We start from the raw sequence: 17,070 nt of genomic DNA, 5'->3' as shown, positions 1-17,070 counted from the left end.
GAATACTGTAAATTTCAGCACGAATGCTCTTGTTGCATGGGACGACACGCGATCTTACACTGTACCGCCCCAGCAACGCAAGGGGCCACCGGCGCTGGGCAGAGTCAGCAGTCAGGGGGAAACAACACGGGGAATCAGCAGACAGGGCGTTATCGGGCAGTACAGGGGCCTTTGGGCAAAAGCTCGTACGACGGTTAGATTGGACAGATTGGACCCATGGTTGCGCGAGTACAAGGACAGACACGCGGCTACACTTTTGTTACGCGGCTTTGCAGATGGGTTTTCGTTGGGTTATGAAGGGCCACGGGTGCGTCGGTGGTCTGAGAATTTGCGGTCGGTGACTGGGAAAGAGGACATTGTGCGGGACAAGCTTCGGAAGGCACTAGACGAGGGTCGCATGGCAGGGCCGTTTACGGACTGGCCGATGGAGGATCTCACGGTTTCCCCCATTGGGGTCATGCCTAAGAAGGAGCCGGTACAGTACCGGCTCATACATCATTTGTCATGGCCGGAGGGGTCCTCGATTAACGATTTCATTCTGGTGGAACGGACCAAGGTGTCATATGCTTCAGTGGATGTGGCCATTGAGTTGGTACAAGGGTTCGGACAAGGGGCCTTGATGGCCAAGACGGACATTAAGTCGGCCTTTCGACTGCTGCCAGTGCATCCTGGGGATTTCGGACTGCTGGGCATCAAGTTTGGTGGCCACTGGTATGTGGACAGGGCGCTCACCATGGTATGCTCCATTTCATGTGCTTTGTTTGAGTGCTTCAGCACGTTTCTACAGTGGGTTTTTACCACAGCAACAGGACTTAAGGCTGTGACGCATTATCTGGATGATTTCTTCTTTGTGGGGCCGCCAGAGTCGGACCTATGTGCGGTCGTTCTGCGGCGATTTCAGGAGATTATGGGGGACCTGGGTGTGCCCCTGGCCCCCGAGAAAACAGTTGGGCCTTGTGCGGCAATGACTTTCCTGGGCATTGAGTTGGATACCCACTCTATGGTGGCAAGACTGCCCTTCGAGAAGAAAGCGGTCATGGTGAGGACACTGGCGGAGACGTAAGGTGACAGTGAGGGACGTTCAAGTGTTGCTCGAACATCTCAATTTTGCGTGTCGGGTCTTGTGGGCCGGACGGACATTTTGTAGGAGACTGGGCATGGCCCTGGTGGGCAAGCACCTTCCGCACCATCATGTGCGGCTGAGTGCGGGGTCAAAGCGGACCTGAGGATGTGGGGCATGTTTTTGGAGCGTTTCAATGGTATCCCTTTGCAGTCTTGGGAGGTTGTGGACAGGGACGTTCAAATTTTTTCAGATGTGGCCAGCAGGTCAGGGTTTGGCGTTTACTGGGACGGCAAGTACTGTGCGGAGTCGTGGAAGGCGGCATGGACGCGGGGCGGGCGGAGTATTGCGTTTTTGGAATTGTTCCCCCTCATTGTTGCGGTTTGCGTCTTTGGACATTTTTGGGAACACCGGCTGGCCCTTTTCCACGCTGACAATTTAGCAGTGGTGCATTTGGTTAATAGGCAGTCTGCAAGGGAACTGTAGGTTCTACATTTACTGCGTGTCTTTGTGCTCCACTGTTTACGTCATGATATTCATTTTACTGCTCGACACGTCCCGGGAGTGAGCTATGACATTGCGGATGCTTGGCCAGAATGAAGTACTGTTCGGTACTCATTCCTTTCGGATCGGGATGGCGACAGAAGCGGGGTGTATGGGGTGGGCAGACAGTCGGATAATGGCTTTGGGGAGATGGAAGTCGGACGCGTTTAGGCATTACGTGAGGAAAGGGGGGCCGGGTTTGCCTGTTTTATAGTAACATGGTCCTCTCTTTTTATCACAGGTTCTGTGCCGGGCCCAGAGGTACAGTCTCTCCAAATATGGGTCGTTGGACACTCCTTTGTGAAGTGGGCGCAACGTCAAGCTCGGGCTACAGCAATGGGGGACAACTTAGGGCTGGACAGGGACAGATATAGGGTGAGGTGGTCAGGAAAAGGGGGGATGCATTGGGGTCAGTTGTTGGTGACGTTGAGGGACTTGAAGGGTCAGGGGTTTTGTCCAGATGTTTTGCTCCTACATTTAGGTGAAAATGATTTAGTTCGGCGGACTGGGCTGGACGTCATAAAAGACATGAAGGGTGACTTATTGGAGATAAAAAGATGCTGGCATGGCTGCCATTTGGTGTGGACGGCGTTTGTACCCCGCAGGGTTTGGAGAGGGGCTCGGAAGCCAGGGGCTATAGAAAAGGCAAGAAGAAAAATAAACAAATAGATGAGAGTTTTTTGTGCTACTCATGGTATCACATGTGTGGAGCACGGTGACTTGAGGTTTGAGGACAAAGAGTTTTTCAGGGATGATGGTGTGCTCTTGTCCTTTGTGGGCATGGAGCTTTACCTGTTGCAGTTGAAGGAAGCTTTGAAGGCTCTTTTTCGTGAGGTTTAAACGGTGAGGGGGGGCAGGAAAAGGCGGGAGCGCACCTTTTCCTGGTGGCGGGGGATTGGGCCAGATCGCAGGAATATGACAACAGGGAAGGACGGCAGGGCCGACAACATACTTGCAGGTGGAAAGGGAGTGGAAGACAGCAGGACAAATTAGGACAGATAGTTGGACTTTAGGAGACTAGTAACGTGAACGTTTGGATTATGACAAGGGGATTTACAGCCGAAGGTTAAGAGGACATGCGGTTCAAAATAAGGGAAGGGGGTTGGGAGGGGCAGGGTTGGGGAGAGAGAGGTAGTAGGAAATTTTATGTCTAGTGAGGCTTTAGTTTTGTGACGCGGAAGGCCTAGGGTATAAGTAAATGTGAGTGAACCTGTTTCCAATAAAGCAGCCTTTTACACACAACAAGCCTGTGCGGTGTCCTCCTTCCCCCAAAGCTGTCTTCTTCACAGGTGTAGCATTATTGCGCATGACGGCAATGACGATGCCCCTCAAAAAGAAAATAAATTCTGCCTATCACCTTAGCTACAATCTCATCATACATACCCTTTGATGTCAGAAAAACATGCCCAGTTGGTTGCTGAATTCCAGTGAAAATCGAAAACCTGAGATCACTACGGATTCCCTGCTTAGCCAATTTGTGTGATCCTACGCTGATATTTTCTTGCCTGGACTCTCTCGTTTATTTAGTGCTGTAAATGAGGAGGGAGCTAAAGCTGAGGAGGTCTATTTTCCTGAGATAGTCTCAGATGTCAGTCCCCTTTATATCTCTTCACACCTTTCCCAGGCAAAGATGTGAGAGGAGCAGTATTGTTGCATAGCTGCAAAAAGTCCATCCAGAGCAGCAGATTACATCTTTTGCTTTTCTTTCTTCTGCTTTATTTTAATAGTTTACAAAAAAAAGTATAGAGAATATGTTTATTTTTTTGCAGTCCTTAGATACAGAAAAGCTAAAATCTCTTTCTGCATGTTTCCACTTTCTACTTGTTCCAAGCTACTGCAGCTTTTTTTTATACTGACTTGTTTTGAAGTGTTTCTAATATCTATTTGCAACACATGTCCAGCAGGTTTGTGATGTGTATAGTTTTGCAGCACCAGAGATTTTATTTTTATTCTTCATGCTTGTCAACATGCTTGCTCTGTCATATGAAAGAGCTACACACCAAGGTTTTAAGTGATTTGTGCGAAAGGACATGGTGTGACCAGGTATTTTAGGGGATAAAGACATACACCCTGGTGTACGTGCTCGACCTTCTTCCCTTTTTTATGCATTAATCATTTTAGCCAGTTTATTCCAAAATTGTGTTTATTTGCACTTTTGATTTTATTTCTTTGAAAAGGTAGTGGTGGCAGGGGAACCACCCACCAAAACCTAATTTGAGGAAGGCTCATTTGCTGAAATTCAGATCAGGTATTACATCTGGCTTTAGCGGTGTCAGTTGAGGATGTGGGTGGAGTCAATAAACTAAGTAGGTGGGGCCAGTGGAGGAAGTGGATGGAGCCGAGGGAAGTGGCTGTGGCCTCTTACAAAAATTTGAGAACCTGGACTTAATAGTTTACAAATTAAGCATTGCTCTCACCTTTCCTGACAGAAACTTCTACAGAAGTTCAGTTGTGCTGACCTATTTCTCTGAAACCCATAAATATTACAATAGATAGGATTCTAGATTTAATGGTTAGGGAGGAAAATCTGGATCTGGATTTAATACATTAGATGCTTTTACAAATTTTTTGCATATCACTATTGAAATACTAATTCTGCACATGCTGATTAAATTCAATGTTGTGCAATGCTTTAATTCCCCTTTGGTGATTCTGTATATCTATACTATGGTTTTGAGGCTCATTTATGTAGGCTTGACTTTGAGTCTGTAAGAAAGCCCTCTGAATTTGATTTGGTCTCTGAGATTTAATTTGTGGCCAATAGGTTAGACTGCAATTGTAATGAGAACATTTAATGTATGTCTCCTCACCCCTCGGAACTGAGAAAGGAAGGATCCATTGGACCCCGGATTTAGAAATAGTGTCCAGAGCTGAATCACAAGTCTGCCTTATATTGCTATTAAGGTGTGCTTCATCTTTAGCTCCCAAAATATGAAAACCTGCACGAAACGTTGACAGGAATATTTACATGGAGACTTCATGTTCATTGAAATTGATGTAGAAAAAAACAATAACTCTTTCGCAAACGTACTCTGCGAACTATGCCTGCCATCTCAGTTGAAATAAAAAGAAAACATTCATTATTCCGTGGGAATTGTTTTATTTATTTGCTACTGTACAGGGGATTTACAGGTCACAAGGAATGTCACATTTTGTGAATTTCTTAGCGACCTGCCAGCTTTGAAACTCTTTCACTCTTCACTTTTGCCAATCTTGGTTATCTCGCGGGATTTAACTCTGAGCTTGTTAACCTGCGATTCTGCGATATCAGCGCGCTCTTCAGCCTCTTCCAGCTCATGCTGAATCTTGCGATATTTGGAAAGGTTTGTATTGGATTGCTCCTCCTAAAAAGAAACCACACATTAATGCGGTCTATCAATTATATGGTTTTCAGTCCTTACCTGCAGAGACACAGCCTGAATGACATTGGCACACGAGTGCTTACGTGCTTACTGGGATTCCCAATCTTTTCAAAGTCATATGTTAATCTCCTGGCGACAGTCGGAGGTTTACTCCTATAAGGAGTATGACTAGGGACAGAACCAAGTTGTGAACACCAAGTCAAAACAATAATAGTCTGTGGGCTTCTAGAGGATGGAATTAATTCACAAGCACAATTGTTTTCATCGAAAGAAAAAGAAAAACACTACTTGTATTGCAGTCAAACTTTTCTCACATACTTAAAAACTGCCTGTCCACTTTTATGCATGCACAAATATATAGACATGTGAATAGTACTTGAAAGCATCTTCGTTTCGGAGGTGTGTTCCTGTTATTTTGTGCGAACTTTGACAAAATTGGCAATTAACTTCACAGATGTAAATGTAAGGATTTTTAGATTTTTTTTAAAGGTTCAGATCATTAGTGTTATGGTATCTTTTAATATATAGGGCCTAATAATAATTTAATCGTTACACTCTGACCAGTGCGTGAACCCTTGTTCAAGCACTGCTCGGAATTAGGATTTAGAAGGTATTTAACACATCTGATAATTATCGGATGCACTAAATACCTAACTTCCTTACATTTCGACAGGTCAAACCTGCCAACATTTAACAAGTGACCTGTGTATGGTATTTCTTGTACTAGGAAGATTGTGGTGGTTAAACACCAAAATCTGGATGTTATTCCTCACCAACTCGTCATTGGCTCTATTTATTAACGTAGCCCGTGGTATTGTTATTTATCAGGTGCGCTAAATAGCACCTATACTTGTAATCAGGCCCCAAGGCTCTGCATGCGAGTAGGTTCTTTAGGGTATTTATTAGGTGCAGAAAATCACTATCAGTCTTAGTTTTGTAGACGGCAATGAAACATGTTACGCAGATCGGTATTTGCCACGGCGATTTAGGTATGTTTGGACTTTCTCTCAGCATTTTACCTAGGTTTTCCAGGTGAAATCTATCTATGTGAATTGTGTGTGTGTGGGAGGAGTTAATTAGTGAACACCCCCCTTTGGGGTAAATAACCTGTGCAATAATTCCATCACAACTCCAAATTTACAGTGATCAACTTTTTCCCATTACTTAAAATGAGTGTTTTTTTGATCATTTATAGTTTTTTTAAACATTCCCTTATTGCCACCAACAGGTGTTCTTGTGTACTCATTAGCTTTCAGTGTATAAAGCTCACATGTTTGCAGCCTTTACATACATTATAAAAAGGTTATATATTTGGAAAACATGACTACAAGTTATACTTTTACACGTAGAGCACTTAGAGCTCAAGTTAGAGAAGGATTCATGGACAAGTGACAAGTAAAGAATGAGTGAAGCATGTCTCAAAAATAGGATGTAAAATGTAAAGAGTTTTCGTTTATTTCATTTATTTCCAAAATAATATTCGATGACTATCGACGAACTCTCTAAGGGAAAAATAATCTGCCAGTTTTGATGCAGATGTTTAAAGAATATCTGGAGCACCCTTATAAATATCTCTAATTTCTCCAACAGCATTCTTCTGCCTCTATCATAATCCAATTCACTTACCTTTCTAGTGTGGAACTGGCACACTCTGCAACTTTGATTCCCTCCATTACCTCTACATTCTTTGCCTTTTAACCAATTTTTCTTGCCACAATTTTATTTAATATTTCCCAAGACCAAGTCATGCCCCCCACCCCCGCCCCAGAATCTTAGCTTTGCCTCCACTGGCTACACCCTTCCTTTGTTCCTTCCGTCACACACTGACCCTGTTCATTTCAGATTACAGTACTGTCTAAAGTTTCCACTCCTAATGGTAATACTTGTGCCCCCCTGCTTAGCATTCTCGTCTCAACTTTGGGGCTCATTAGTGCAGTTGTGAACACATCTGTGATAACCAATGAAGCCATTTTTACTTGGAGTTAATGGCCACATTGAATAAGCCACATCAGAACTGTGGTATATCCATTTTTTTCTATAGCCATCCAGTTGCATTTCTCAACATATTGTCAGCAGATAGCTAACACAACAGTTTCTAATCTGATATGTATGTATCAGGAGCTGTAACATTTACTGCATTAACTAGTGATCCATTTAACTAACCATTTGCCGTATCCTTTAATTACCTTTCTGTTGCCTTGATTCGCCTAAACATATTTAAATCATCTGCAGACTGTAACAAATGTACTGATGGAATACACGGTCCAATTGGAGACTATTTTAAGAATCTAATATTTTTTCATTAGAAATTTGATAGCACAAAAACAGACATTCATTTCTAACATATGTTAAAATTCCACTTACAATTTCTTCAGTTTGTCGTTTATAAGCTTTTACTTTGAGTTGCAGCTTATCGACCAAATCTTGCAGCCTGAGAACATTCTTCCTGTCTTCCTCTGACTAGAGAGGGTAAAATAGAAAGCACAGGTTGGGAAAATATTATAGTGTAGGAGGCAAAGGAAGACAAGCATGATCGGTGAGGCATTTGACGTGGTCTAACAAGAGGAATAGTGACAAGAGGATAGCTCTTTCTTTCCAAATAACAGACTATCTGCTGCTGATAAAATGAACTGCCTAGATGTCAGGTTTGAAAAAGGCTAGACAATAGATCAACAAATAATTTGCATTAGTGAGATTGCTTCAATTTAGATATATGGCTATGTCTCAATGGAAGTGGAAGGAGCGAATCCATTCCCCTTTAGGTGGTTGTTGCCAAAGTTTAATTTGGAAAAAACTGCAGGTCCTGTTCTCATAGAGGTCCCCAGAAGACATGTTAGTGTTATATAGTAAGTGTCAACAACAAATCCTAGGCCTCATTTATTATTTGTGAAGTGCCCCACAAGCCCAATCTAGGACCGTCTGTCATATTTAGAGATCCCTGCATTTTTACAGGGATCTTTGTGCCTTCATTGCATCTGCCACACTCTTGGCATACGTTTCTTGTTTTTTAAAAGTAAACTTCCAAAGTAGGAGTTTGTTTCAGAAAATTAAATACGTAGTGGCATTCATGCTGCAGGATTTTTCTCCCTGCCTATAAACTATTGTTTGTTTTCCCTGCCTAAGTTTGTCATGTCTTGCTTGGTGGTGGTCCCGCACTAAACAGACAAGGGTATGGCCACAGTGGCCTGGTGGTCCTGTGGTGGGTGGGTCATTGGGTCAAGGGTTTCCTTAGTCTAGCAAGCTGACGTTCTGCCATGAGAAATAAAACAATTCCCCTAACTTTAAATAAGATGGGGAACCATGAGTTAGGTGCGGAGTGAGCTGTAATTGAGACCCTATAATTCAGGATCGTATGCCGACAACCCAAGCTCATGGTACTCCACAAACTCATTTGGAGAACTCTCCATCAATACTAATGCCAGTGATGTTTTGAGATGGGTGGAATTCTACATTATTCCTCCATTTGACTTTAGGTGATGATGATTCATTTACTATTGTGCTAGAGAGACAAAGTGGTTGACATTCTACTGCAAGACAAAACACGTGTTGATTTTGGCTGGAGTTTTATGGGTTTCTTGTTTTGAAATTGAACCCTGTGAAACCTCTTTGGAGGATCTTTGTAAGATTTTTGTGGCACATTCTCGTTTCATAAGAATAAAGAGTTGCTTGATGGGAGATCTATTACAGTACTATACAGTGATTTATTATTGCAGTGCTTGAAATCTTATATAATTTGGTGAACTTTTCTGACTAAAGAAGTGTGGCTCTCCTGCATTTCGAGCACCCACTATAATCTTGAAGTGATCTACTTTTTTAAAGTTAAAGATTGGCTACTGTAGGTGTGTGCACCATACTCCCAGCCTCCAATTACGTTTTTCTATGATATACTTCGTATGCTATGACCCGTATGAGGCCACTAGGTCCAGTTTCATCCTAAAGAGTTATAAAACAAACTCATGCCTTTTCTTTCTCCTGTTTATTATGGTGTTTTTTGGTAGACCTGCTTCTTTCTTTCTTAATTTGTTGTAAAGACCTTAAGAGCCACCACAGAGTGACAAAAGCACACATATACATTTTATTCTTTTCCACAAGGGACCATTTGCAATAATAAGCTATGGACCCATGATTTAGGGCTGCTATTGGTTCATTGTTTCTTTTTGAGCTAATAGGGAGAAAGCATGTCTAAGCAACTTGTCCACAAATAGACGCCTCATAAAGTAAGGAGTAAGGAGAAAGTACCTTGTTTCATATAATGTTCACCAATGGAATGCAAGTGTATCAATTAATTTACTGGGCGTTAGTTTATATGCATCAAATAGTATTTCATCATATACTTTTTTGTTGAAATGGGGTAGAATGTGCCACACAACTCATTTGAAAAACTAGACCTGCTACTCATGTTCAAAACATGTTTCATAGGAATCAAAAACATGTCATGACTGACTGCACCAACACACTGGAAAAGTGAGGTCAAGAATATCAACATTCAATAATATTGCTTTTGTTACTTCAACCTAATACTTAATACTATATTGTAAGCTAAGTATATATATACTAGTCTTAATCTCCACCACCTTCCTCAATATCTTTGAGTGATATGCTTAAAAGGAATTAAAAATGTTATGATATATTTAACTTACAATGCAGCTACTTAGTGGATGCAATTACTATTGTCAAGTGTGCATCACACACATTATAGTGAAACTCCTCCAACGTGATTAGAGTAGAGGTTCCCAACCTGTGGTCCGGGGACCCCTGGGGGTACGCGAAGCATCTTCAGGGAGTCCGCGACAGTTAGAAAATTACATATTATTAACAGATTATGGGCCTGATTCTAACTTTGGAGGACGGTGTTAAACCGTCCCAAAAGTGGCGGATATACCACCTACCGTATTACGAGTCCATTATATCCTATGGAACTCGTAATACGGTAGGTGGTATATCCGCCACTTTTGGGACGGTTTAACACCATCCTCCAAAGTTAGAATCAGGCCCTATGTCCCTAGCTTTCAGTAATGACTCAGTGGGGGGTCCCTGGATTCCTATAAAGATTCAGTGGGGGTCCCTGGGCTCCAGTAATGATAAAGTGAGGGTCCACAGAAGTTAAAAGGTTGGGAACCACTGGATAAGAGGGTTCGATATACATATGTTCAATTAGTACACTGTGGAAAAAGCAGTAGTAGGAAGTTATGTATTGATTAGGCCTGGACAACATTTTAATTACGCAGGCGTAATTGGTGTAATCTTGCTAATTTCACATAACAAACCTTATGTGAAATTACAAAGATTACGCTATCAGCCATATTTGGGAATTTCATCGAGAAATTTTCTCCAAGGTGTACCACTTATGTAATTTTTTGTAACGCAAGTGCCCCTTTAGGTAGAAATTTACAGTGTAGACAGTTCAGGTAATTTGTGTGAAACTACAAATCCAAACATGAATAGCATTATTTTGTTCATGAACAGCAGTTTGCTTAAGGTGGGCGGTCACCCAAATATTTCAGGTAGATTTTTTTACCCAAGTGGAACGTTCAGGTATTTTCACACACTAAGTAACTTCCAAAGTACCCTGTCCACTCAATTTAACTATAATGGGAGAGAAAACAACGTTACTAAAAACTTGTTTTAGAGTTGCCCATTAACACTGACCTTAGAATTTTCTTTCTTTCAAGAAACAATATAATTCTTGTTTTACAAAACATATTCCCTTTAGAAAATATAGACTATATTCTGTTTTCTATTTGTTATTGTGTTTTCTCTATATTAAAAACTAATAAACAAACTTAAAAAGCTGAGTAGAAAATGCCTCTCAGGATCCGAACCTTGCTTTAATATCAGGTTACTTTTACGAATTGAATTTGCACATTATTGATGTCTGCCACATAAAAATCAAGACTTGTGAATACTTGTGTACCTGATATGAAAGTTCTTTAACTCTCCTTTCATATTTTCGTAAGCCTTTGGTAGCCTCCACACTGCGTTTTTGTTCATTTTCAACTTCATTTTCCAGTTCACGAATCTAAATTTAAAATTTAAATAGAGAGTGATTAAATCAAGTGGTTATCAGAGACATAATCCTATTGCTGATATACTCACTCTGGCCTCTAGTTTCTGGAGCTGCTTCTTGCCACCCTTCAGTGCCAGCTGCTCAGCCTCTTCCAGACGGTGCTGGAGATCTTTCACTGTTTGATCTAAGTTCTTCTTCATCCTCTCCAGGTGGGCACTTGTGTCCTGCTCCTTCTTCAGCTCCTCAGCCATCATAGCAGCCTATTGGATCAGGCAAGAAATTAGAACAAAGAGATGCAACTTCTACTTTGGATGCTACTCTGAGTGCCTATGTGCATTAAACTTACATCAGTGATGGCTTTCTTAGCCTTCTCTTCTGCATTGCGTGCTTCCTGAATGGCCTCTTCTACTTCACTTTGAAGCTGGGCGATATCAGTTTCCAATTTCTTCTTTGTGTTAATCAAACTTGTGTTCTGTTTAAAAATAGTAATAGGTTATTTCCTTTATACCCTTGCTTAAAAAATTGCTAACTATGTAATATCCTTGTTCATCTCAAAACACCCACATTTTTTAACTTCCAGAAGTTAACTATCTAATTCCATTAAAGGCCACAAAATGCAAGCGTTTTTAAAGAAAAAATATGATGATTGTAGTGTCAAAAAATATGTGTTTGTCTATCTGCCTTGTCTCTCCACCAAGAATAGCTGATGATGGCAATGATACACGCAGTGCCTGACACCCTTAACAAAGAGTGGATGTGTTGAGCTTTTGGGAGGCACATTCTTGTCCAATGGTCGGATCTCCCTTTCAGGGCAAATTTTATATAAGCATCTACACACACTTAAGTCTACAATAATCTCTACACAAGCTGAAATTATGTTGTAATATAATTGGTACGGGTCAGATTAATATTCAGATAATTTGTTGATCATAACATAAGTAATATTCTTGTGACAGCTCCATTTCTTGAAAATTAGCTTTAATCGTGTAAGGGAATTGGATGGTTCCACAATTTACAGTATGTGTCTCTATCCAACTACAAGAAAAATGTATACTAATGTCAACAGTAAATGTCAGTTATTAGTCAATGGTACAGAGAGATATATTCACATGTTTGTTCAGAGATTTGGTTGCATGTGTTTCTGTGTTTGCAATAGCCTTCTAGAGTTCTGTACCTGTGTATGTAAGAGTTGAACACGTTCACTTGTGTCGAGCAATTCTTGCTCGGCCACCTTTCTGCTCCTTTCAGACTGCTCCAAGGCAGCTCTCATCTCTTCAATCTCTGCCTGCATCAAGTTGGCTCTGCGCTCCACCATGGCCAGTTGTTCTTTCAAGTCTTCTTGACCACGCAGTGCATCATCCAAATGAATTTGTGCATCCTGTTAAAAGATTACCTAACTTTTACATCCTCCAAAATGTAATCAATAATAATTTTGTTCTTTAGATGTGACTCAAGAAAATGTTAACAAAATACAAAATATAACAGCAAAGACTACCTTAAGTTGGCCCTGGACATTCCTCAGCTGCTTTTGGGATTCTGCTGCTTGGCGGTTGGCGTGGCTCAACTGGATCTCCATTTCATTTAGGTCACCTTCCATCTTCTTCTTTAACCTTACAGCATCATTCCTGCTTCGGATTTCAGCATCAAGCGTGGTCTGCAAGGTGTCTATAACTCTTTGGTGGTTTCTTTTCAGTTGGTCAATTTCTTCATCTTTTTCTGCAATCTTCCTATCTATCTCAGATTTTACTTGTGTCAACTCTAGCTGTATGCGTAGTATTTTTCCCTCTTCATGTTCAAGTGAAGCCTAGGTTTAAGTGATAAAATCATTAAAATGCACACATAGTCTTAACAGAAGAATCCAGAAAATATACACCACTTTTCACGATCATTAAAAATAAATTTAAGAAATATGTTATGTGTTTTCTAACTTATTTTAGTGATCTTTAGCTGGTATCAGCAGAATTTGGACTGCTTGGAAAAATATGACATTTATAGTAAATTGATGTGAGATGTGAGAAGGGTAGTATGAAATACCTCTGCTTCTTCAAGAGCTGTCTGAATTTCACCCTTTTCCTGCTCAATTTGCTTCTTTGCTTTCTCCAGTTCATGGACATATTTTGCTCCATCTGAAACCTGCTCAGTGAGATCAGAAATCTCCTCTGTTTTCAAAAAGAAGAACCAAATATAATTAATGATCATGAAATGACAATAAATATACTACTAAGTGATACAGTATACTTGTGTTTAATGTAAATAAAAAAGATCCTTACGCTGTAAGTTTTTATTCTCCCGCTTCAGAGTTTCAAGATGATCCAGGGACTCCTCGTATGCATTCTTCATCTTAAAGAGTTCTGTGCTCAGGCTTCGGCATTCCTTCTGGGCAGATTCAAGCTCTGCCTGAGTTTCTTCATATTTCTGTTTCCATTCTGCAAGAATCTAAAATACAGCTTACAATTTATATAAATTTAACAACTAGGCAATCGACAACCTGTTAAAAGCTGAAACCTGGTTCAGTAATACCTTGTCAAAGTTTTTCTGTTTTTTGTCAAGAGCTGCACAGGCACTGTTGGATCTTTCCACGTCAATCATAAGATCTTCCACTTCATTTTGAAGCCGCTGCTTCGTCTTTTCAAGTGAGGCACATTTGGAATTTACAGCTTCAATTTGTTCTTCAGCTTCCTGAAGACGCTGGGCAAGTTTTTTTCTGAAGGAAAATTCAATTGTAAAATTTCACAATGAGATACTATTTAAACAAATGCAAACACAATAAAAAATATATTTGGCCAGGAAATTTTAACTTAAGGAGGCCTACTTTGCATCCTCAAGTTCTTCTGTACGCTGGATGGCATCTGTCTCATACTTGGTCCTCCACTGAGCAACCTCACTGTTGGCCTTGGACAAGGCGCGTTGCAGCTCAGCCTTTGCCTCCTGCTCCTCTTCATATTGCTCGCGCAGTAAGTCACAGTCATGGCGGGCTGACTGTAATCCATGTGCAAGAGCATTTTTTGCCTGTAAAAGTAATGGTTACAGTGAATTCATTGAATTGCTATAACAGCATAGTTTCTAAAAACAAGCTTCCCTATTTTAAATGCAAGGCATATATGGTAGAGCAAGTCACAAAGGGTTATTCTGATGTACTTATGCAATTATTTAAAATGCAATACGACTTTATCCAAGGTAAATATATTCTTATAAACTCAGCTAGTGCTGCACTTCTCTCGCAGGCCTGCCAAAGAGATTTTTTTATTTTTAATGAGGGGCTTTATGGACATAAATGCTATACTCGCCTTTCAAATTATGCCAAACAGATAACTCTATTGTGATTTTAATGATTTAATGAATTCATTAAATATTTTTGTATGAAAATGAAGTAAATGCAACAATCACCTAATTATTTTGATTATTTGATACATGCAGTGATTGCCATGGCAGTCTGGACTTTTTGATCTTTGAAATCATACTCACTACTTGTTCAATTAATAAGCCTATTTGTTTGAATTATATTTATCTGCATCATTTGCATTGTGTTTCTTCACTCACTGCACAAAACACTGCGTCATCATAGCTTAGACGGGCAAAGCATAAACTGCCTTAAATACATCATCTTAACCATTTTTTGCATTCCTGTGTCGCTGTTTCCTTGTTTGACTCGTTTAACTCCAGATTAGACGTATTGCCATTTTCACAAGCAAAATGTTGCTTTATATATATTCTCACATTGATTTTCATAACTGTCTTTTTTTAAGAAAGGATCTTGTTGTTTTTTGTCCATACATTTTCTTCAAGCTAACACTTTAAAAACATGTGTGTGGGTTTATGTCTCAGGATTACTGAAATGTTAACACACTCTCACTGCAATTCCTTCTTCCTTTTCTTCCTTCCTGTTTCCAGTATCCATTTCTTGTCCTTCAGTTAAATCACACTCATGAGATCATACCTTTGTCTCCTCTTCAAGTTGCCTTTTTAGCTCTTCGATTTGTTGGGTGAAGGCCTGTTTGCCTCTTGAAAGCTGAGAGACCAGTGCATCTTTTTCTTCTAGCTGACGTGAAAATTCCCCTGCCAAAAGGAAGAGAAACGTACGATGAGTCAACCATGTAATCATGGTCAATTTATTCAAATACCAATTCTACTTACTTGTACTGTATTTATTTAGGGACCTAGCTGAACCACTTGGGTATAGTAATATCATATTTCCCTAATAACAATGACAAATATTGCAATTTCCTATGAGTGATTCAATTTTAAGAGATTTCTTTGCTTGCACTTATGTTTACATTGTGCTTTTCACCTGTAAATTATTTTCTATTAATTTTGAAGCTTTTCAATGAACAATTGTTTTAATACACAAAAATAATAACATTTAAAAGTTCAGGGGGCAATGCAGTGGTTAGGACAGCTAAACGTAAGCTTCCTCATTAAGACAATCACATTGTCCTAGTTCACAATTTGCATTAGGTCATTCATGCACTCTGTGTGCTAACTTCAATATCATGTCTACTGATATCACCATGCTTTCTAATGCTTTTGCAAGTCCATCATCAACTATGTATAGAGTGACTCCTGCCGTGAAAGACAAATGTACTGCTTACTATGAAATTACAGATGTTCATACTTTAAAAGGTAATGAAGCAATACCATAATTCAAGATATGTTAGTGACCATTGAAAGTAATATGGCACATGATGGATCAATGGTAAGGGATTCTAATCATGAGTCCAAACAATCAGTATCTTTTTCTAAATTGGCATAATCACAAGTTGGTATTTAGAGTGAAGCATTGTTACAAAAATAGTGCCAATGGAGTACAAATGAGGCAAACTAACAACTTCCACCAAATGCACACAGCAACAAGCTAGGGTCTTTCAAGTATATCAACAGTTAGAAGACTAGAAGTAGTATGGTTTTGTAACAGAGACCATGAAGGTGGAAGTGTGGGCTGCCAAAAATTGGATGCAAGTGAGATTCCACTGTACAAAATTACAGCAAAAGTTGATAAAAGCTATTGGTGGAACATTGAAAACCCCAGAATTGAATAATAGTCAGACAGTAAACATGAAATAAAGGACACTCATGAATCAGCATGCGTTGCAAATTACCAAGAAATGCATCCACTTCGTAATAACTGGACATGATCACAAACTCTCACATTGAGTGTTAGCACCCTTGAGTTTTACATTTAGATCCATATTCCGGATAGGTTGTACCAAACTCTGAGTTATCAATATGCTTAGGGCCTTAGCAGCAGTGAATTAAGTGAAGAGATTTCCTACCAGGAGATGTGTGAATGGGCAGATGGAAACTGCTTTTCATTGCATGAGCCTCTGTTCTACTCCAAATATGCCCAGGACTATTATTTTAATAATGCACATTTCCTGATAAGGAAGATTAGTAACTGCTTATATAAGTGCTAAGCAAGGAGAGCTAATCATGTGTCTGAAGCTAAAAACAACCAACTAAAGACAATAGCCAAAGATAAAACATTGGTTCACACACTTGCACGCTTATCCTGTGTTAAGTAGCACTTCTAGTATACACCAATCATACAGCTGCATCAATGCGCTTCATATTGAAATACATTGCAATAGAAAAATTAGTATGTATGTGTTTTACCATTTTCTGTCTGTAGTCGAGCTCTATGAGCTGATATGTCATTGATCTGTCTTTGGTGTTCTTCGTCCTTAGATTTAAGTTCACTAACTTGATCTTCTAGTGCCCGACAAATCTTTTCATAATTAGCCTATGAGACACATAGCATGGATATAACATGAAACATTTGTAAAAAACAAATATAATGAATGAATCCTTTTGAAACCATAAATGAATAATGGTTCTTGTACTGAATGTGGCACACAGATACAAACAAATATTAAAGTACCTCCCAATATATACAAATATAACACACATTCTAATTTTCATACTCTGATTGACAGTAGAACTTCCTGAATTTTAATCACACCACGTTTTAACAGTCATAGGCAGAAAGATAGGCTCTACATTTTCCACCAGAACAGATCCAATTGAATTGAATTTGTGACTCAAAGGGCTAATTCACTTCTTTAGAATTTATTTAGATATAATAATGCATTGCATCCCTTGCT

The 17,070-nt window shown here is 39.9% G+C and overlaps 1 protein-coding gene across 1 annotated transcript in view; it reads right to left on the bottom strand.

Moving 5' to 3' along the window:
• Positions 1-4,683: 4,683 nt before the first annotated feature.
• The window catches only part of LOC138246134 (myosin-4), a 45,781-nt gene continuing 33,394 nt past the window's right edge, over positions 4,684-17,070 (bottom strand). The window contains exons 28-40 of the mRNA XM_069200405.1: positions 16,583-16,709; positions 14,910-15,028; positions 13,785-13,981; positions 13,493-13,676; positions 13,243-13,408; positions 13,007-13,131; positions 12,468-12,776; positions 12,147-12,350; positions 11,319-11,444; positions 11,062-11,232; positions 10,880-10,984; positions 7,330-7,425; positions 4,684-4,947 (exon numbers count right to left, since the gene is read on the bottom strand). Of these exons, the coding sequence (XP_069056506.1) occupies positions 4,795-4,947; positions 7,330-7,425; positions 10,880-10,984; positions 11,062-11,232; positions 11,319-11,444; positions 12,147-12,350; positions 12,468-12,776; positions 13,007-13,131; positions 13,243-13,408; positions 13,493-13,676; positions 13,785-13,981; positions 14,910-15,028; positions 16,583-16,709 (2,082 nt within the window). The 3' untranslated portion in view covers positions 4,684-4,794. The remainder of the gene's footprint in view (positions 4,948-7,329; positions 7,426-10,879; positions 10,985-11,061; positions 11,233-11,318; positions 11,445-12,146; positions 12,351-12,467; positions 12,777-13,006; positions 13,132-13,242; positions 13,409-13,492; positions 13,677-13,784; positions 13,982-14,909; positions 15,029-16,582; positions 16,710-17,070) is intronic.

This window comes from Pleurodeles waltl, chromosome 7 (genome assembly GCF_031143425.1).
Source record: "Pleurodeles waltl isolate 20211129_DDA chromosome 7, aPleWal1.hap1.20221129, whole genome shotgun sequence".
Taxonomy (NCBI): domain Eukaryota; kingdom Metazoa; phylum Chordata; class Amphibia; order Caudata; family Salamandridae; genus Pleurodeles; species Pleurodeles waltl.
This window is presented reverse-complemented; position numbering and strand designations above follow the sequence as displayed.